Source organism: Chelmon rostratus, chromosome 17 (genome assembly GCF_017976325.1).
Source record: "Chelmon rostratus isolate fCheRos1 chromosome 17, fCheRos1.pri, whole genome shotgun sequence".
Classification (NCBI taxonomy): domain Eukaryota; kingdom Metazoa; phylum Chordata; class Actinopteri; order Chaetodontiformes; family Chaetodontidae; genus Chelmon; species Chelmon rostratus.
Genome location: NC_055674.1, coordinates 9,588,301 through 9,611,353, shown reverse-complemented (window position 1 = coordinate 9,611,353; position 23,053 = coordinate 9,588,301). Strand labels below are relative to the sequence as shown.

General features: G+C 45.8%; 1 protein-coding gene across 1 annotated transcript in view; it reads right to left on the bottom strand.

Moving 5' to 3' along the window:
* The window catches only part of baiap2a (BAR/IMD domain containing adaptor protein 2a), a 50,976-nt gene that overhangs the window by 16,725 nt on the left and 11,198 nt on the right, over positions 1-23,053 (bottom strand). The window contains exons 2-6 of the mRNA XM_041956822.1: positions 20,573-20,648; positions 16,352-16,438; positions 4,159-4,220; positions 3,009-3,080; positions 323-460 (exon numbers count right to left, since the gene is read on the bottom strand). Coding sequence (XP_041812756.1) covers positions 323-460; positions 3,009-3,080; positions 4,159-4,220; positions 16,352-16,438; positions 20,573-20,648 — 435 coding nt within the window. The remainder of the gene's footprint in view (positions 1-322; positions 461-3,008; positions 3,081-4,158; positions 4,221-16,351; positions 16,439-20,572; positions 20,649-23,053) is intronic.

Sequence of the window (23,053 nt, the reverse complement as noted above, 5' to 3'; positions counted from 1 at the left end):
ATTTGCCTTCCCACTCAGGGCAACTCGTCGCCACTGCCTCCACCCCCATCCTTGCTGTTTTGTACTTTACGAAGAATAAAGTCATTAGTTTGCACCAAAAGCTCATGAGTCTCCAATCCAACAATCACCCACATGCACGCAGATTCTGCTAAAAATGAACACCGCTACGAGCCGGCTTGAGAGTGTTTGTATTTTAATTTCTGCTTCTGTCATTTCTGGGTATTTTGTCCCTTTTCTTAGCCCGTCGCGATGGAAGTCCATTTTGATGGTTAAACAGCATGAGGCATTTTCATCATATGAGGCTTTGTGGGAAAATGCTCACCTGCATCTCCTTCTCGCCGTACTTGGAGGGGTTCTTGCTGCCCTGGCTCTTCCTGCGCAGCTTCTTCAGTTCGGCCTGGCACTTCTCCAGACTCTCCCCTTTGCTCTTGTGTTCCATCTGGTATTTCTTCAGGGCGGCCTACGTGGGTCAACAGGCAGAGCACAAACAGTAAATTAGGACCACGAAGTCAAAGAGCCTGGGTGAAAGAGGGTGGGGCGCACATGAGCGAACACCCGACGCCGCTGCCAACCCGTTCCTGAGCCTTTTTAGACTAATTCCTACCTCACAAAACACTGGATTTCACTGCAGTATGAAAAGTATGAAAATAAACTTGCGTTACGTTTCAGAAAATGTCTTTTTTTTTGTTGAAGCTGCATTATCTGTGTGCCACAGCAGACGTGATCTTTGTTTGGATTGTTTTGAAACCCCTGTGTGTGGTGTGTTCACGGAGGCTTTGACATCTGAAAGCAATCTTTTTAATCAAAGAAACGACGATTCCTTCAGATGTTTGCTTATTATTTGTCTTCCCGGTTTGATTTTGCAACATGTGTCTCTTAAAACACGCACTGTAAGTGATTACCCATCTCAAGCAGATCCAAGTGGGTTTTCTTTGTGTCGTGAGAATAACAGAAATGTGCGGCAGCCTGCGAAGTAGAGACTAATGTGCAGATCTGCCGAACAAGCGACTGGCCTGGTCCTTTTACAGCCAGGATTTATTTATTTAATTCTTTTAATTTGCTTATTTAATCGTTCATTTATTGAGAATAACAACTTTGTTTCCGGGCTGTTCCAGCTCTGTTGCTATAGTAACTGTGTCTGGTGTGACAAAGCTCATGCCGTTTCTCTACGGGGAAAAGAGTGGCAGAGGAGAGCTCATGCATGAGGGTTCAACACCCACATTTGCATACTGGAAGACGCTGAGATGCCCCTCTAGGTGTCGTTTGGCTGAAAAGCAGCTGAAAGGAAGCTGTTGGTGTCAGGAAGACCAGCAGCATGACACATGAAGCGCTGCATTTCATAGCAAAGACGGGTGGTATAAGTTCTGCAGGACTGAGCCGGACTGGAAACCTCAAAACAACGAAACTACCTACAATGAACCTTTCAAGGTAGGGGTCTCTCTGAGAGGCTGATCTGTTGAACAGGTTTCCACACAAAGTGGACCACAACATGCCTTTGCACTGGTCTTGTCTTCACCCAATAACAATGAATGAATCATCCTTTCATTCCCTCCTCAGAGGCAAAGCACAACAAGCAATCTGCGTTGCTCTGCTGTTCATATCTGCGATTTAACTCCCAGAAACCGCAGCCCCCCAGTGGAAAATCTCCAACACACAGATCACACAGCGCAGTGATGGGAGGACACGATCAGGCGTTTCAGTTTGCAGGGTCAAACGGGGTAAATAACAATAAATAACATCCCAAGCATCCGCCTCACTGAGCGGGAATGCTCCTCGTCATTAACAAAGCAAAGGGCTGTTGACTAACTAATCAATCACTGATAATAAGTGAGATTAAATCTGATCGGGAACAGGGTGGACAGCAGATGAACTTTGGTACACATGCAGAATCTGACTATTGTCCTTTACAGCTCATCTGCCAGAAATACAGATCTACAGGCTTTTTTCTTTTTCGTGTCTCACGTCTATGCCCAAATTGTGACCTCTGCATAATGACTGAGGAGTGTTGTGTTGTGTGTAAAAACCCCCCCAGTAAGCCATTATGTGAGACAAGAGAAAGCGAGGCAGAGAGAGAGGGAGGGAGGCGCACCGCTGGGAACGGCACACACACTTCAGTCTTGGAAAACAGCGAGCTTTCCTCTGAGTCTTTTTTGAACTCAGTCAAAATTTCAGATGATTAATTCACAAAGTCTGAAGCAAAATGACTGCTATTATCACTGCGGCAGATCTGTGGGAAATTCATTAAAAGTAATGGATGTTAAAACCTCGGGGATACGCCTGGATAGAAGTGTCTGAAATGGTTGGTGTAGTTGAATTATTGTGAGAAGCATGAAACATTTCCAGATCTTTTTTTCCGTATCAGTTCAGACAGCAAAAACACATTTTGCAGATGTGTAGGGAGTCGGAGATTACATGAGATTAAATCAGAGCAGGTTTTCTTTTGAACTCAACATGACAACATCTGATTTTCCTGAGAAGTCTCCCTGTTCAGGTCAAAGAACAGCAGCCGAAATGACTCACAAACAAAAGCTGTTATCTGCCATAACGAGCGGGCGAGTGGCTATGAGTCGAAGCAGCTCGTAACGTAGCTCTTCCAATAGTACAATACAATAACGGCAACGTTATCCCATCCCCCAAAACAACGCACAGCAGTGCTGCTCTACACTCAGGCTGCAACCCACTCATTCTAAAGATATCACACAACCAGCTCCACAGTACTCACACACACACACGCATGCACACACGCATGCACACACACGCACACTCAAGAGGGGGTTTATTATAATCAGTCTTCCCTTGAAGGGTGAGTAGAGATTAAATGTTATTTCAAAGCATCCCCTTTCACAGACACATCCTCTAATTGTCTCAGAGACAGACTTTGATCCAGATGTTAAGACACAACTTCACCTCCATCGTCAGTCAAATCGGGCCTTCCCGGATCCGACGCAACATAAAATGAAGCCCTACAACGAGCTAAGATGTGGAGCACGGGCCAATCAGGTACTCACCGTCAGATAACGAGCGTCCAGCTCCACCTTCTTCTCCAGCTCGGAGAGCAGCTCGTTGTGGAAGGATTTCAACTGGGGAGGAAGCACAAAAACAGTGAAATACGATGCTGTCGATTGTTATTATGGTCGCAAAATCATTCACAGACGCCGCACAGAGATACGTAGAGGCTTCCACGTGAAGTTGTAGCGCGACAGTCAAATAAGTTATTAAGTGACATGTGTTGGCCTCATTTACTCAGTTGCAGAATAAATGTTTCACCAACACAGTGCTGGCCCGCGAAGCCTCTCTCAGCTTGCAAATCACTGCCACGGTCACAGATGCAGTGCTATCTGACACAATATTTAGTCACTACATTGTAAACTGACCTGCCTGGAGAAGTAGCTACCAAATCTGGACAAAAAGATCAATCTCTGATCTGCTCTCATTCATTTCTATAGACTGACAAATCGTCTTAAATAAGGTCATTTTTCCATTGTTTTTCTGAATTTATTTTAATGGGTTTTGGGGTTTTTTTTCCCCTCAGAAACTTAGAAATATATTTTTTGTGCATATTCCGTATGTGCAACTATATAATGATACTATTTATTTGAAATTTCTAAAATAAAGGATGATATAGTGTATATGTGGACAGTGTAGACTTATGAGCCTTTTCCTTCATGGGCAGCTGAGCTGGACCTCAGCTCAAGCTGCAGGGCATCCACCTGGTGAGCACCCCTCTATGTACCAGACACACACTAATGGACTTAATATTAACTGAGGATAACTCGCCATACAGGCGCTTATTACCCAGAATGCCACACTGTTCAATTATCTCACTCAGCTTCCCAAGCCACCTGTGCTGGCAGTTTGGATTTATATGAGCTCAGCATGTCTGTCCGTTCAATATGAGCTCATGTTCATTTAATTATAATGTATTCCTTGTACTGGCCACAGGGACAAATCTGCGTCACAGCCGGGCAAATATGCCGCGGAGCATCATGGAGCAGAGCGGCGCCGCCAAACTGACGTGCACCACTGCTGCGCTGACTCGCTGTCGCGTCTAAACTATTGTTGAAACATTACGAGACCTTTCACAGAGCCGGAGTTTCGTTGAGAGTGCTGTAGCGCTGAAGCGCCCAGCTAAGAACCCTTTGAGCTTAGAATACCAACCATCTCCTCGAGCTGCACTTGGATCTGTCTGTGGACCTCAGCCATCTGGAACAGCACATCCCCTGCACAGAGAGAAAGAGGGAGACGGGGAGAGAACACATGAAGAAGACTCAACGAGCATGAGCATAGAGATAAAAAAAAAAAAAACAGAGAGGAGAGAGGGAAGGCAGAGGCAAGAGAGAGAAACAGAGAGACCCCAGCGTGCAAACATCATGCAGGAACACAAGACACACAAACACACAGGACGAGTGACTCGGAACTGGGACAACGGAGAACATGATGAAAGTTTGTTTTTGGTACAAGACAACAGAAAACAGAGAAAATGAAACAAGTGATGACGAGTGTGAAAAATGGTGGAGACAAAATGCTTCAAATTAAATTCTGGTTCTTCAAGCGTGTAAGTACTGATGTCTGGCGGAGATGAAAATATATTGCCTTTCTTTCTTTGATTAATCTTAACATCAGGCAATGTGATTTCTAGAACAAAAAATAAATAAATCACCTCAAAGAAAGGTTAAAGTCTCCACGTTAGAAGGAGTAGAAAAGGAAATAAGCAAAAGGGCAAGATAAGGAGGATCATGCAGCTAGTGAGAGTGTTTCATTTTCATATACCTACAGGCTGCCTCTTCTGAATATGCAGTGCATTGTCAGGAAAAGGAACACAAAGAGCTACATTGAGCGAAGGACACATATACATACAGAGACCTGGTGGAGAGACAGTGTGAGAGCTGCATGTGCAGAAAAATGAGACACGCACACATTTCCCTGGAGGTCCAAAGCCCCTCCGCTTAGGCTCCAACATATTACATGAGTTATTTACTTGTTGCCTCGTGAAAACATGCAAAATCAGCATTCATAGCGGTTCGTATCGACTGCAGCTATTCGGGAAAGTGCATTAAATTTAAATAACTGCATATTGATTTTATTGAGAACACTTAAGTGAGCAGAGAGGTCCAATAAGAGGCCGCTGATGAAAATATCAAGAATGTTGTGACAGCTCATAAATGGTATCAAGAAATTTAAAGAGCAAATCATAACACCTATTCAATTCTGGCACACAACAAGCACGATTAAAAGAGCACAGAGCAAGAGTGAACTGTGGTAAACTCTCATCCATCGCCGTGTTAGCGCAGACATCAATACAGCGTATACAAAAGCAAGCACTGGACATTTGTGGCTGAGTAGGAGCCGCATGCTTTAGTGCAACACTTCAGATTCACTGCACTCCCCTGCTGCGTCCTCTTTCCAGAGCTAACCTGTAAGAGCGCATCTCAGCCCCTCTCAACGCGCTCCATCAGTGAAATCAGAAGTGATGCTGAAGTGGTTTCAGTACAAACTTAAGTCGAAGTCGCCGAGGGGTTTTTGAACGGTCTCCGCCTCAACAGACAGCGCGCACAAACGTAAAGTGCAACTTTACTTCAGCTGCTCCAGAATTAATGAATAAATATGTTATTAATATACTGCAAAATGTATGAAGAGCTGATAAGTTTAATAGCTCAACTGCCATTTTTATAGACAAGTCATTAACACTTTAATGTAGCATTCACTAGCACTATATGCATAAGTGTTGGTTATAAGCGGATATAACAACATTGTAAAGTGTAATGTACATTAATTGTTATAACTTCTTTTGTAAAGACATATTTTATATCATTACAAATTAAGTGTTTGACAATATTGTCATTCATTATCTGTTTATGTGCCAACCTCCATTTCCTGAATGCAATCCAATAGGAGGAGTTCCAGTTCAAGGGTTCAGGGTCTTTATTTGTCATTATACAAACAGGATTGCACAGGAACCGCAATCGCAGCCCCATCTGTGCTGCACAGAGAGAAAATGTATGAACAGACATTAAAATTAGAATATAAAGAATAAAATATAATGGGAGAAATAAAAATGGAAAAACTAAAGTGTATTATGTATACACACAGATATATATACAGTATATATATACACACACATGCAAAACTATCTAAAACAACTACACATAGTCTTCAGTGTAATATGAGTGTTTTATATTGTAGTGTAAATAAAAAGACTCTGAAAGTTCCCTGTCATTCATTTCTGGTGGAGTACATTAACAGACACTTGACACACTGCACCTGCTTACAGCTACATTATAGTGTATTTTTATAGTGTATTATAAACGACATATTAAACGCTTCTATGCAGCTTATTCATGCTAACAATGGGGACTTAGAGTAAAGGGTTACAATGAAATCAAACAGTAAAAGATTCCTGGAGAGCAATGTGAGCTCAACATGCTGCACACTGATATAACTAATGACCTATTAATTGGTAAAATTCTATTTCAAACATACTGATGATCTGTTCATCACCAACAACATGTAAGTGCGTGCAACAAAATCCACATTCAGCACAAACACTGGCAAACACCTACAACTCCAGCACACCCCAGGCAGCCAGGCCACTTGCCCACGGTGCAACCTGCCTGCTGGTCTAGTGCCTCACAGGAGCGGAGAGGCAGGACAAAGCATGCTGTCAGTTCCCAGCAGGCCTGCTAAGCAGCTTACAGATACTCATCCCTGATCACAGCCCTTCAAGGCTTAGAAACCCTGGCGGCTTCAACTAGCTGGATCAATTAACAAATGAGCAGCCATCACTGTGCCACACACACACACAAACACACACACACACACAGACAGACAGTCTCACACGCTTCAAGTAAACTGGCTGTAAGACAGGGTGCTTGCAAGAAGCCAGAAAGGTAAAGAATGAATGAATCTGGGAGAGAGCTCATCTTGTCATCTGCAGTTTCATTACTGCACAATGTAGGATGCCAAAGCATAGGGAGGGGGGGAAAAAAAAAAATTCACACTTTGGAGATGCAAACAGTTGCCATGGCAACTTCGATATCATATCACGCAACAACAACAGTAACAGAAAATTGGGCTGCAACCTTCGGGGGCAGCTAACAGCAGAGAATTCAATCAAGAATCAATAAAGATGCATAATGTGGAAAATCTGAATGTGTTGTGTAACATTATTGTTTCGTACAGAAAATATTTGGCAGGCATGACACAACCTGTGAGACTTGGTGTAAGAGCTGCCAGCCTGACGAGGATATCCGCATACCGGCGGAGAGCGACATGACAGACGGGTCGATATCCACAGTGACGGGCTCACGAGCACGCAGAGAGCGTACGCTTTGACACAAAGACACACACACAAACACACAGTAGATAAACCCTAAAAGACTTGTCATTAATGTATCAAGACTTCCAGGCTCGCCTCAACCCTGCCTGCGTCCTTCCTGGCTGAGGGAAAACAATAGTTCCTTTGTAGGGAGGTGAGCTCAGGTTGATCTGCACCTGCAGCTCGGCAACAAGCAGCCACAAGCCTGCCAGCTTAAACCACTGAGTCAGAGGAGGAAGCATGGACACAGGACTCGGGTGCATGTGAACAGACTGTCCCCCTGAAGTATGACATCAGCTGGTGTAGCTGTATTGACTGCTTGTGTAACAGAAGCGATGATACACCCACACAGGTAGAGAAAAAGAAAAACAGACTAACAGAATGTGGGCTACGGAGCTGAAAAAAAAAATATATATATATATATATATATAAAAAAGTGGAAGTTTGCAATGTTGCAGAGAGAACAAGAGAGACAGAGATGGAGGGAGGGAGAGAGGAGTGGAGGTGGATGGAGAGACACTGAATCACTGCTGAAGGTCAAGCTGGATTCACTACGGGTTGTCATGGAAGCAGGATAATGCTAGGGTCGTTGCCATGGGAGAAGTTGCAAGATGAGGGCCAGCGGCTGCAAAGTGTTGTGTTACAAAACACTGTTCAAAAGATCTCCACCCTTACTACCAGCTACCATTACATCAGCATCTACACATGGCCGGGGAGGGAGAAAGTGGAGTGAGTCCCACCTGGGGAGCCTGTGTATAGTATGTGTGTGTGTGTGTGTGTGTGTGTGTGTGTGTGTGTGTGTGACTAAACAGTACAGTGATGTTAATAACTGCCTACCTAGCATGCTAAGTCACAAGGGAAACAAACAAGTGGGCAAGTACAATGGGGCGGCGGCGGGATAATGTGCGAGACGCAGATAATAGCCGAGAGCCTGGGTGGCCGCGGGAGTGTGTACGTTCGTGTGCACATGTGTGAGTACGCTCCCTGTGAAACCACAACACGGTTAATCTGGGAGCGAGGGCAGCTTATGCTCACAGTTCATCCTGCCCATGCTGTCTCTCACACACACACACACACACAGTGCGGTTTTGTGAACTGGGTGGAAGCCTCTCACAGGAGAAAACTATTGATACGGATACTAAAATTGGAAGCGCAGCCATCCCAGCTGTTCAGCCTACTAGCCTAATATAAGTTTGTCCAGCAATGGTGTCATGCATTTAGGCCATGACGAGGGCCTAACGGGAGGCGTGCGAGACCGCCAAAGAGAAGTGGGCCGCGGCGCGGCTGCAAAGCATCCCGACGTTTATCGTAAGAAGGTCTCAGGTAGGTTGCCGTGCATTGTCTGCTGGATAAGATGCAGCAAATCCGAAAGCTGCTATCAGTGAGCCAAAATCCTGGCCTCCTTTATAAGCCGCCGCCGCCCCACTCGCCTCAACCACACGACACAATTTACACAGAGCAAAAAAAAAAAAAAAAAAAACAGGCTGAAACATAACGATGAGGTTTCCGGTCCTTAGATTAAATACTGTTTCTGTCATGGCTTGAGCATGCATTCTCGCATCTTGCCATTTCAGCAAAGACAGCATGATAGTTATTTTAATAATAGTTTAGTTTGAGCTCAACAACAGCATATCCCATGAGTCTTCACCACAGGATGGCTGTCAAAGCCTCATGGGAGCTGTAGTTCTTGAATGCTAACAAAACAATTAGGTGTTTAAACTTGATAACCCTTTACAATGAAAACATATCAGGTCTCATTGCAGCTTTTGAGCAATAATGACTTTGGCTATAGACTGGGCTAAAGCTAACATAAAGCTAACCTATGTGTGTCACCTCTCTAATCCTTGAACCCCTGCTCTAGTATGCATAAGATAATAACTGTGCCGCGTGGCTGATACGTCTTAACCTGCTGCATGTTGCTCTCTGCAGAGTTGCTGATTGGTCCAGAACAAGTCTCGGCGGGCTGGTTCATTTATCATGTTACCCATCGTGAAATATAAGCTGGTCATATATCCTTCACTTTGTCGCCCCTGATTGAAGCAGGATTTTATGGCACCGTAGAAGTTTAATACCTTAACAGAAACCTGCACAAGGCTGCAAAAGCAATTGTGAGATAGGACTTAAACTCTCTTAAAAAAGTATGTCCCCTGAGAGAAACTTTGATTACCGCAGCACAAAAACCCCCTTCTGCCAATATATCTGCTTTTCCTCGTCGCTGAGAGAATAAGTGACAAATTCCAAGCACTTTGATGGCTTTGACAAACTTTGGTGAAATGTAGAGACAGAAAGAAAGTCAAATAATGGCGAGAGGAGCAAAAACGACGGCAGGATTGAGAGCAGGAACAGTTACTCTGTGACGCGCAGATTATAGTGTGTATGTTTGCGACAAGTTGGGTGTGGAATCCTTTAAAGATCTGGGGTGTTTTTGTCTCCCCGCTCTTTGCGACAAAGTCTTCTAAAGATCAAATGAAGTGCAAAGCGAAGAACGCTCAACATGAAAGAGAAACAGATTTCGTTCTGGGGCAAATTAGGCAGAGAGCGAACGCTGGGGAGGCAAAAAAAAAGTGGAGTGATTGGGAAAATCCCTCGAGAGCGCGGCAACAACAAGTGATACTTCAGTGTGGCAGAAGAGAAGCTGCCGTTTAGGCCTTGACGACACCTCTCCAAAGCTGTGTAGCAGAGCCTTTTGCACTTGAGGCGATAGGAAAAAAGTGAAGAGTCATGCAGCTACCTGTTGAGGTATGGAGATTCAAGGAGGGGCGGAGTGAAAACCCAAACTGAGCTCTTTGGCAGTGTGTGTGTATGTTATTTGATCCATCCAGTTCACCCTAAGAAACCAGGGTCAGTGCAAGTCTCCAAACACACTAATCAAGTCTGAATATGCACAAGTGTGGGGGGGGGGGGGGCAGTGGCAGACACATACTTAATATCTTAACTCATTTCAAAGAGGATAAGAGGTCGCAGGATTGGAAGGAGGAAAAATAACAAACACTGCTGATGCTACCAGTGATGATGCCTCATTCGTCATGATCACATGACGGACAAGATCTAAAACCTGCACGCCTAAAAACATGCAGCACCATATCTCCCAAAATGTGGGCGTACCGGTTTGACCACACCGTCACATTAGCATGGCACTGACTGTGCTGCTTTGCATGGTTGCGTGCGAGCCTCGCCGGCGCAGAACGTACAGTAAACGCATCGCTGATTCTCACGAGCGTGTGCTGGAGTGTAAGTGTGTGTGTGTGTGCTTATTCAACAGGGATAAGAGAGCGCTGCCAGTGCAGCTTCGGCCACGTCCATCCCAGCTGCGTCCGAGCTCACCTTCGGCACGTGTCGCCGCCGCGAACAAATGAAGGGCAATGCGAGTGCGTGTAGATGCGGAGTGTGGGGGGCAGCGGCTTCCCATCATGCAGTGCGCATCTCAGAAATAGAGCAGGAGAAGGCAGGCAGGGACCCCTGGGATGGTGGCACAGAGCTAAGAAAAGAGCTCCTCTGCTCTCATTTAAACAGGGACAGGTGCTGGAGGAGGAGAGAGGTAGGCCAGACTGAAGGCAGAGAGACAGAGAGGGGAAACAGGGAGAGAGAGAGAGCTGCGTGGATACAGTACGTGCACTCGTGGGCGCTCATTCAAACACAGCATGCCAGAGTTAACACTTCGTCCGCCACTGCTAACCTCTGCTCTTGTCAACAGGCATGTCATTTAGCCTTTCAGACGGCCATCCATTTACCGGCAGAAAATGTAATGCTCATGTCCCCGATCCATTAACCTAAAAAAGACAATTATGCTGCATCAGTCTGCAGCCTCATTTTCCCTCTGTGAACCTTTTTCTCCTCAGGTAATTACTGGGAGGTGTTTTTTTTTGTTGTTGTTGTTTTTTTTTTTCCATGGGCTCTCTCCCCAGCAGCAACCTAAGTGATCCAGTGTTTACAGTTTACAATAACCCCCATTTTTTTCCTTCTCATGCATGTAATTTCCCAAAAGGCATGTATTTGTGCTGAATCACACATGCGTGTTATTAAAACCCGGCAATCAGCAAGGTTACAGAAGTCGATAGGAGGGGAGAAAGATATTTGATTTCCTCTGGCTGGGGAGGCTGAACTGTAAGCACTTTACATTTCTGTTCGGGTTTCTCGAAAACTGCCGAATGGCTCGAGAGGGACCTCATTCTGAATCGTTAACAAGGGGGAGGGGCAGGATGGAGGGAAGCCACAGCAAGTATGAGATACGGCTCATTTTGTCTGCTCTATACATGCAAGAATCAGGCTAGTGCTCAGTTTGTGCTCTGACTTTCACACTAATCCTCAAAAACTTCCAACAGTGAAACATTATCCATGTAGGACAGCATAGTGGAACACGCCCAGCCAAGCACAGACTCCACTTCACCTGAGGACACGAAGAGCACAGGCTGACCACACTGGCGAGTCGTAAACAGGCCCACTGCCAGAAACCTGTTTCCTTCAGTACTACGGTGCAGATAACCTCTTTACTGTTCTGTCAGTGCATTAGATTCAAGTGGGACAACAGATGCATAAAACTGGGTCTTTTGAACTAACTTCTGTTGGTCTTGTCTCTGCAAAACATCCTTTGAACACAGACGATCAGGCTGATCACTACTCAAATTCAGAATTCACAGTAATCAAAACAGGCCCCGCTTTGGACTCCAGTGGGTGGCGCACCTAAAATGCACCGTCCAGCTGAACCACTGCACGCCACGCTGCCCCGTCACTTAGCAGCTATGGTCCTTCTCTGGGACTGAGGGAGCTAGTGAGCCGAGCAAAACAGATCACAAAAGCAAACCATTTGAGAAGCACTAAAAAAATATCATTTCTATTGATATTATCACTTACAGTGACCCTTATTGGGATGAAAACAAGGGGATTCTGGGGGGTTGGACAAATGCTTTATTAGGATTTCACACAATATTACATCCTGACAGATATTAAACATTATAAAAGCTTGAAATATATGAAACTAATATGGTGGAATTCAAAACCATAGAAGAGTAAATGAACACAGTGAAGCAACCCCTGCGTAGCACCAATTCAACATCGGTACCAATCGGGTGTTTTATATTACAGTTACTGGATCAAAACAACTCAACTTGGGTGGTCTTCTACTCATTGCTATACAGTAAACCCAGAATTATATTAAGTCAGTGTTTTTTAGTGTGCAGGAAAATGTGAATAAAGATGAGCCCCCCGGATGACTTTGTGACACGTAACTGGCCCTGAGTAACATTAGCTCGTCACCTGATGCAGCAGAGGTGTTAGGACGAGCCACCCATTCATTCAAATACATAACTATAAAGTGATCTCTACAACCTACAGCTGTAAAACACAGCCTGACTTTCTGTAAAAAGGCAAATTCGGCTGTTTGGTTGGAATTTTGTTACAACAAAGATAAAGGGGCATCAAAATGGCAGGAATTTTAGGAGTTAAAACCTCTAATTTGCCCATTTGGCTTCGGGTCTGGACGTAAATAACAAGCCTCTTAGTTCAGAGGAATATAAACACAATGGAGCAGAGCTGGCTGGTTAAGATCGTCATAAATATCTCCAGCCCCACGAACTCCATGTTTCCTGTATTTCCCTAGAAGGCTTGGAAAGCTACAAATGTAACTTAATGAAGAGGGTAAAAGAAGAGGAGGATGGCAGAAACAGAGGAAGAGAGGGGAAAAAGCAGGAGGGAGGGAGGGAGGGCAGGTGTGTGTGTGTGTGTGTGTGTGTGTGTGTGTGTGTGTGTGTGTGTGTGTGTGTGCGCACGCACGTGTGCGTGGGTGGCAAAGTGACAGGCGATGATTAGCCCAACCAGAGGAGGGTACGTGGGAGGGAGTGTGTGGGAGTAGTGGGGCTGGCGAGCGAGAGAGACTGTCTCTTTAGGCGGAGATATACACAAGTGGATTAAAAGAGCACTCGTACTGTATAAACACGTAGAAATGACAGGAGATTTATGCATAGAAAAAGCATACAACCAAGTAGAAAAAAAGGCATGAACACACACACACACACACACACACACACACACACACACACACACACACACACACACACACACACACACACACACACACACATTCCTGTGGGAACATACGCTGCAGAGCATGTTGATTTGTAGATAATAAAAACAGCGACAGAGGGGCATTATTTCACAAGGTAATTTCAACCCGTGTTTTAAGCATACTGTTTATATGTGTGTGTGTGTGTGTGTGTGAAATACAGGAGGGCAAAAAAAAAAAGGGTGGAGGGAGGGAGGAAGGAAGAAAGCGATGGAGAGCAGCTGCCGACTCTTAGGTGTGTAGGTGGGACCACTCGCAGCCCGCCTCTCCCTGAGCCTCTGTGGAATTAACGGGCTTTAAAGTGCTGCAAAGAGAGACCAAACTTATGCTCGCGCATGAAAGTGTGAGCACACGCACACACAGACAGCCCATAGAAAGCAGCAGGTGCACGCGTCCGCTGTTAGGACGATCGGCCAATCAGCGATCACGTGACTGAGGCGAGTGAGGAAAATAATGGACAACGTAGCGGAGCCTGGGTGGAGTCATCACAGCTGAATCAGAGAAACCGGAGAGACCCTAAATAAAGCTTAAGCCTTAATAAAATCTCCATCAATACACAGATTAGAAGTGGGTGAAAACAGCTATTAAGATACAAAGTTCCTGTGGGAAAAAAAATACTTATTTGCTCTCTTTATTTGCATGAAAACATCTCTTAAAGATCAAGACGAGATCAATCACAAAGCTCTTGAATTAAGGTAAGATTTCCATCTCCGACTAAGCTTAGCACACAGGCTGTGACCTCCAGTACTCCCTTTTCCTCCGGATCTAGGGATATTTCTGTGCTCCACCACCAGATGAACAGGAAACTCCGAGCTCAACCCTGCACTTCGTTTGACAGGAGGTCAGCGCACCAGCAGCGTCCTCATGGGTGGAGACTGCAAAAAGTGGCAAGCAGGTGGCTGGAAAAACACCAATCCTTCCCTTGGGAAGCGCAGCGGAGTGTAACTGCTGCATTTTTAGTACTTTTTACTCTAACTGGTGCCTCTTTCTAGCACACTCTCCCCTTTGCTGCTGTAACAGTGCAAATTTCCCGCTGTGGGATTAATAAAGGATTATCTTATCTCTTGTCTTGCATTGCGCTGGAGACAATGAACAACAGGGGCTAATATCTTTAGCTACATCACAACCTCACAGCTGCACAGAGACACTCAGGCTCAGTCTGTTTGTGTCTGCCTTCGTCGAGCAGATGACCAGGAGAATGAGTCATCTCAAATATCCAGATCTACCTCCGGGCAGAGTTTTCACTCCACTTTTCACTTCTGTCACGCATGCTTGTGACAAAAGAGGTGAGGAAGCTGATACGCTTGCACACACACACACACACACATACGCTAGATATGCACGATTTCCATCCTTGGCAAGGCAGAGTCGACTCACCTACCAGCAGGGGTGTGCCATATCATGTCATTCAGAGTAATGCATATGTTATCACTGCTGTTAAGCACAGCAAGCGCGGCTGAAAGAGAAAGTAGCATCGCTGCCGAATCCACGGTGGAGGAGCGACTCCATTAGAGTGGAAGTGGTTTGGTTACAAGAGATCAGATGTACAACAAACCACAGTGATATGTAAGAAGTGCAAGGAGATAAGAAAAGGTGGGGCAGGGCGATTCAAGAAACAACCGGTTGAGTACGAGGAGAGCCAAAATTGCTGCAAGGAGAGCTCAACAGCGACAGTGAGCTTTTAACCAAGCTGACAAACGACATACCCTGAAATACTCTGATATTATTTTAGGCCATATCGCCCATCCCTACCTATCAGCACACACCGGAATGCAAATGCACATTTAAAAGCGTCTGACAATAAGCATTCTTTAAAATGTGCCAACAAGCCATCAGTCAGATCACTCTCTACTGTTTTTTTTTTTTGTTCCATGACAAGTTCAGCTGAGGATGAGGAGCCCGCTACTGTAAGCGAGGCTCAATTCAACACGGAGGAGCTGCTGTAAACTCTGGAATCAATGGGAAACCTCACAGAAGCCGCGAGATAGAAAGAGAGAGAGAGAGAGAGAGGGGGGGGGGGGGGGTGGGGCCGCGTACTGAATAAAACATCCTGAGAGCACTTTCATGTCAGTCCCTGTTGGCTGGGCTGGAGGAAACCCAAACTGGATCTCAGCTCCAGTGCAACAAAGGCCCCGTCAAATCAACAGCTACTTCGGCGCGGATCAAGCCGTCGAAAGCACAATCAGTGCAAAGGGAACCTCTTCAAACAGGAGCTGATTTCCCCATGGGCCGGCGACGGCAGATACAGGCGCTCTGCGAGACAGATCACCTGGGAAACTACTCGCGGTGAGAGGACCAGGTGTTGGTTCTCCAGTTGACCTCCTCACACACACACACACACACACACACACACACACACACACACAGGCAGACACAGGTAATTGACATGACATGCACACATCACATAAGGTGCAACGTTTCTGACATGCGGTCCACTGACTGCACACAGAATCAATACGACGCTGGAAATACTTGGCAAACTCCTACCAGTCAAATAAAAAGCCTTTTCCAGAATCAATCCTCAGCTCGGATGAAAACATGTTACCACCGTCTATACTGTCGTGAATAAATGATGATCAGCTCCCACCTCGCCGTGCTGACGGTACTGCATTCATTACCGTTCCTATTTCTATCTCTGATGACATGCCTCTCACAAAAAGGAAGCCTACAAATTGAAAAAGTGATTTCCTCCAGGACACAGCCTAACGACAAACTGCTTTAGAACTGAAGTGATTCAGTAAAAATTCTAATTAAAAAACACCTCCTGTGTCGGCCCACACGTCTCGCTCAACGCTTCCCCTGCACAGGAAGCTGATGTTGGGATGATGCGCGCGCGCATGTGAGTGCATCAAGAGCCGACGCTGCCTGTGCGAGGCCAGTGTGGCCGTGAGGGCCGAAGGCAGGAAAGAAAGAGAGAAAATGGCATAAAATATACAAAGAAAATAACGGAGGTCTTCAGGTGCATGTCAGTCACTTACCCAAATCTTTGGATCCTTGACTCTCACTGGCCAGTTCACCCATTCTGACCAGAGCATCAAAGTAGCCTTTGGCAGCAAATGTCACATCTAGGAGGTAAAAAGAATAAAGAAAAAACAGGATGGTTATAAAGTTAAGTATTCAGATCCTTTACTTAGGTAAAAGTATCAATACAAAACTGTGAAAACACTTCATTCTTTAATGGATCACAATTAGCTTCCACAAAGTGGCCGCTAGTCTTCCTCAGGTTCGCTATGACACAACAATACTAATTTAAAAATCGAACTGTATCAATAAAGCCAAAAACTGAAGCATGAGATCAGAAAACATGTGAAATTACACATAAAACAACCAACAACTGAGTGAAAAAAACACACACTTAAAGTATTATCAAATTGTATTTGTATGAAATACAAAGTAAAGTATGAAGTATGACAAGAAAAACTACCCATAGTGCAGTGAAATGGTCCCTGTCAGTGTTTTACCTTCATTTACGATGTTTCTGGGTTGATATTACTGCTGCATTCATGTGCATGTTGCATTGTGCTGCTGTAGATGTTTAAGTTTGAGGCAATTTTAACTACTTTACATACAGTTGGGTAGTTTAATCTAAAGCAATGCATCATATTCTAAAACATCATCATGCTTGTAGTGTTGCTGTCCTGTGAGAGCCACGTATCTCTAAAAAAATCAACTTTACATTATAGTTAAAAAAAAGGAGCCTGTTTACAGCTTTGTGACATTCTCCAGCTAATCCAAGATGTTTTTTTTTAATAGTTTATTTAGTTTAAGAAGTAGGAGCATTTTTTTTCAACCCAAAAAGGAACATTATTCCTCCAGTTTATCAGAAAAATTTGCAGATACATGGTTTTCACTGGACAGGAAGTGTATAAAATAGTAGCAACTAATGCTGCCAGGCAAATGTTGTGGAGGACAAAGTGTAACATTCACCTCTGAGATGCAGTGGCGTACAAATATAAAGCTGCATAAAATGGAAATACCCAAGTAAAGTAAAAGTCGCTGGAATCTGTACTTTAGTAAATGTCCTTTGTCACGTTCCACAGGTTACAGTGAGAGCCTGCGTCTCCACTTCGGAAAAGACAGCACAGCTCAGCTTTGTGTAAGCAAACCCGTCAGCGGTCTGGCCAGTGACGCCGAAGCATCTGCGCTCTCTCTCCTTCTACCGTAGCTCTGCTTTTACTCAGCTGCCTCTCAAGTCGCCGATCACAGCTTCTCGCCATCCGAAAACAAGGCCGCGGCGATGTTGCTACGCAATTACTCCCCATCAGCAGCGTGTTGGCATTCGGCGCGCTTGATTGCGAAGGGGGAAATTATTTTCCGACAGATCATCTGCGCTTGATGGGAAAGCCACACGAGCACAAAAGGTGTCGTCCTTTGTGTTTTGTTTCTGGCCCCGTGTGATAATGAGAAGCTGGTGCATGTGAGCATTAAGTTTAATATTTAGAAGCCTTTTTTTTTGGCATTAAGGATATTCCCCCCCCACACACACACTCCAAATTCAGTGAAGCCTGAATTAAATGTAGCACTGAACTCGTCAGTTTCTCCAGATAACAACTGGAAACGCTCCATTTGCTTTTTCTCCGTGTTTTTAACAGTTTGTCTGTTGCTGCATCTGTGATACGTAGCACACATTGCAGCGGGTCAATAAGACTTCATGCTTATTTTTGCAGCTGTCTGGTGATCGGAGTCAATTTTGGGGCGCTTTTCATTCCTGGACTCGTTTTGATCTGTCACCAGACGGGCCAGCAAGATTCAATATTTGCCAGTCAAGGAAATACAAATATCACACTGTCGGGCACATGCTGTTAATCACATGCTGTTAACCACCACTGGCCTTTCCCTTCCTCCTTTCCATTTCATCTCTTTTGTCAATATGTCTGAACACTAGACAGCGGGGCGACACGGTGACCTGGGGGGTTCTGTGATTAGCGGGTGAATTATGGCTCATATACCTGTGTAGACAAGACTGAGGTGACCCTCTGCAACAGTGGATGTCGACCAGCTTCAGGTGTGCTGCACTGCGGCTGACGCTGCAGCTCGAGTCTTCGGGGGAGGGGGTAAGCGAAAGGAGTCTTTCGCTCTAGAATTGATGACTGATGTAACTCTAATTGACTTCATGATCTAATGGGGCCACCTGATGACCTGTTTTTCACTCGGGAGAGTTCAAGGGTCGCAAAAACCAGATGTCATGCATGCGCAGACCTGCTGTGTGATGCACAGGCAGAATTCTTGACCTCTGCTTTACATCTGGAGCGTACACAAAAACAATCTGTGAGGTTAATCCCAATCAGCAGCCAGAGCTCCTCCTCTCTCTCTCTCACTGACTGAATAGAGATCAAGAGTGCTCCTGGTTGCAGATCAATATCCTCCCTCAGTCCCTATTATTCCAACTGCTGCTGTGCCGGCCAACAAAGGTCACGCGGGGCAGATCCAGCTCCCGGTGATTTCTGCCCGGCTGCCACGCGGCCTGCCAATCAGCACCATCTCCAGCGAATAATGGCCGCCGCTTTTGGAGGTGAGCTCAACAGCGGTCCAGGTGACAGATGGGCCCTGTGCCTGCAGACAGCTGCCAGGTGAAAGACACATTTACAACAATAGCCTGGCAGGGCCAGGCTAATTCCAGCAGACAGATGCAGCCTCGCGATAGAGGAAGTCTCCCGGGCTGGAAGCCTCGCAGCTCTGCTCCGAGGATGCGGGACATATGCTAATGCTAATCCCAATTACAGCTGAGTCAAAGGCAGAAGGTGGCATGCGTTTCCTCCTTCCTCTCTGGCTGGGGGAACACCTGAGCGCTGAGAGCGGAGCCCCTCCCGAGCATCACGGCTGATTTCTCTTCATTATGCCAAACAGACCTCCTGCCTGCCTTGGTGTATGTGTGTGTGTGTGTGTGTGTGTGTGCGTGTGTGTGTGAATGAGTAGGATGGTGGGCGCTACGGCAGATTTTCAAAGCGATCTCCAAGCAACAGACACTTTCTTCTCGCCGATGCTGTTGCTTCGGTCATGCGCGTGTGTGTGTGTGTGTGTAGCTGAAGGGTGGCTGAGTAGATAAGCTGGATCTATGTGGATACTTTACTTCTGTCTAATGAAATGTGTGGTGAGGGGGCTCACAGAGACAGACGGAGAGGATTACCGGATTTCTGATTGCGAGGCTGGGAGACAATCGGTAGGGGAGGGGCTCATCTCAGAGCTACTGAGCCATCACTCATCCTTCACTCTGGAGAAGAGGAGGAAGGACCACACATTTCTTAATCAGGACGACAATCATTTCCTGCACCTACACCGTCCTCATCATGCTGTCAGGGGACTTGTATAACAAGTTCCAGGCTGTGTTTGGTAGGCAGTCGGAGTCACTCAGTTGTGTGCATCTGTTGCTTTTACACCTATCAAACGCTGTGAGATTTAGCGGCTGACTGCTGTGTTAGAAAACCTGGAACGTACCCACGTCCAGATCTAGCGGGCCTACCCGTGGAGCCCTTTTGGCATTTCTGGTGTTGAATAATTTCCGTGATTGCACCATATGGGTGGAAGTGTGTCCTCCCATCCCCTGCCCCCGCACATCACAGCCTCTTAGTCCCTTGGGTTGAGCCAATCCTGCAAAGTGGGTCTTTAATGGCTCAGTGAGTCCCTACCAGTCTGTCTCCTACCTACACCAAGGCCAGGATTAGTTATCGTGCGTGTCAGGGGAAAGAGGCACAGGCTTGGGGAGAGGGAAGAAGCCCCACTAATTTCTCGATTAGCTGGATTGAGAGGGTTCGGCTTTGTGTAAAGGGTGAGAGACGTTTTGGGGAAAGGTTTTTGGGAAGTGGTGAGCAAGCCGAGCAATTGGGCAAATGAAAAATCACAAAAAGAGTTCCAAACATATATCCCCATGTTTCCCTGTGTGAATTTCACTGCTGACAGTGAGCTCCCCTTACCTCTTCATCGGATTAGAGGCTTTTTGTGTTTCTCTGAATGCAGGTCCCCTACAATATGCAAGCCACGCCAGAGGCTGCGCACCACACGATAAGTCCTGCCCATTTGGCGAGAGGATAAACATCGTCCTCTTTTAGTAAGATAAAAAAATGAAAGATAGGTAGATAGATATGTATACGTGACGAGGGAGAGAAGAAAGAGAAAGAGACAGAGAGAGTGCTGGCTTGGCTGTGTGCCTAAACCTGCAGCGAAGAACACAGAGAAAATAAATGAGAAAAAAAAGGACTTACTGGCAAGGGCCTTCTCATAGTTCTTCCCCATGGCAACAAAGTTCCGTAAGCAGGGGTTGAACTGCTCCATGATGGTCTGAAAGAGAAAACAAGAGATGGATGGGAGGTGGAGGGGGTGGAGGTTTCATTTATCAGCAGAGCGGGGTCAAGGGCAGAGGAGAAAGACTTCTGCCTTGCTCTATTCACTCTCTCATGCACTTTCTGCCTCTCTTTCTCCCTCTGACACATGCAAACCTGCACCGGCTGCACAAAATCTGGTAAACAGCCATTGACGGAATCTTTGGCGATCCCCTGTGATTGTCTTGAATGTTAATGAGGGCAGGAATGGGCTCCTCCACCCACGTCCTGCCCTCTTACAGTGCAGGTGGATGAGGCGGGAGAGGCGGCGGGGGAGTGGGAGATGAAAACAAAGTGACTGTGAAATTTGCCTTGACAGGGATGCATAGAGTTAGCCTAGAGCTGAAGATGATGGACACAAAGGCTAATCGGGGCTGCTAGAGAACGGAGCAGTGTCGATCCTGCAGACGGACATAATGCACGATGCTGCTGGCCGTAATTCATCAGCATCTAGACTTAAAACTACTGCCTTAACATCTCTTTTTCTTCAAAACAACGCAGCTCTGCTGTGGAGATACAGTACCATCCTGCACCACAGGCAGAGTCGGCGCAAATGCAGAGAAAGCACGATGCCTGACATCTCCCACCACCATTGTTTCCTCTGCTTCTCTCCCTCCTGTCCTTCCTCCTCCTGTGCTCCTCCAGGGCTTCCTCCAATTAGCCGGTCCCCAGTCAGCTAGTCAGGAAGAGCCAGGGGACAGAGAGACAACCACAACACTGCTGCAGCAGCAGTCCCAAACACAAGCCATCAATACTGCAGGAGAACACTTAATAATCTACTTCTAGCCTGGATCCACACTGTGGCAGAATAATATGGCAGGGTGCCACCAGCGTCAACCTGAAACAACCTCGGCAGCTCATCCTGAAAAATCACAAGCCTCTCATCATCAGTCATACTTCAGCTTTTTTGGCTTTTGCCTTCATCTTGCTGTCTGTCTTTTGTTTTTAATGAGAGCCAAGCTTTGGATAGGGCGGTGTGTGTGTGTGTGTGTGTGTGTGTGTGTGTGTGTGTGTGTGTGTGTCTTGCTGTGTATCCTGTCAGGAGTCATAGTTCAAGTGGCTTGAGTGCAGTATAACCCACCTACAGTAAAAATATCAATGAGTCAGACGTAAACCACTGATACTTTCATTACCAGCAGTAACTATTTTACTACGCCTCTCCGTGGCTGTGCGCGCAGCTAAAGCCGGGACAGCAGAAACTGGACTGGATTACAAAAGAAAGCTGTTAAAGAAAAAGATGCAGCTTAATCTATTTTAAATAGTTTCTAATGAACCTAAATTGGTTACAATCAACATGAGAATTAGCCGAAATTCGTTTTAGAGTCGTTTTTGCATCTATGGCTGCAGCAAATGATTATTTTCCTAACCAATTAATCTGCCAATTTATTGCTTGATTAATAGACTAATTAAGAAAAGAAATAAATAGATGATGAAAAATTTCCCACAGCCGAAAGCGACCCATTTCAATAGCTTGTTTTATTTGACCAACAGTCCAACAGGAGCGATATTGGGTTAAATTTCATATACAACAAAGAAGTGTTCAGCCTTTAGCTTGAAAAATTACTAACACCAATAATCAATTATCAAAATAGTTGCAGATTACTTTCATCTTGATCACCTAATCGAGTAGCAGTTGGAGCTCTCACTCTCGATAGTTTGCTGCATTTTCGGAGGATGCCAACCTCTGCATCACATATTTCAACATCGCCTCAAACTCTGGCCTCGGTCGAGGTGAGCATCAACAGAGCGTTAGGGTGTTCCTCAGGTCCCCGTGGCAACTGCCTGTCTGAACTCAGAGGTCATTATCTTCTTATTGAATTCCTCTGCCGGCGTTAGCTGGCTCTCGCCCTCGAGCCAAAAGGATTGCAGCAAGTCCACCGTGCATCGGCTCAGCAGCTCTCAGGAACACGGCGAGATTCTGCAGAGAAGCTTCTTTTAAAGACAAAACAGCTGGTCCTGGGGGGGGGGGGGGCATTTCAAGGCTCTACAGGCTGAATACACTGCTGATTGCTTTGTGCAGAGGGCGTCATGTCAGCTTATTGTTTTACATAAACTTATTCCAACGCTACCTCAAAGAGACGGTAGAATGAGCTCTGTGAACTACTCCAACAGCAACTAGCGTTTAATAGCGTCTAATAGACTAGATACGAGATAGCAGAGTAATTGGGGGAGAATCCCATTTTCAAACACACACACACAGACACAGACAGCGCTCGCATGAAAAGGTATCCCCCCTCTCGCTGCCTCGGGGAAGATAAAAGCCTAACACGTCCCTCGGGGGCCTCATTCCTTAGCTCCGCCCGATTCTGAACTAAAGTGCGTCTCATTGATTGGGGGGGGGGGGGGGGGGGCACGTGAACGTGT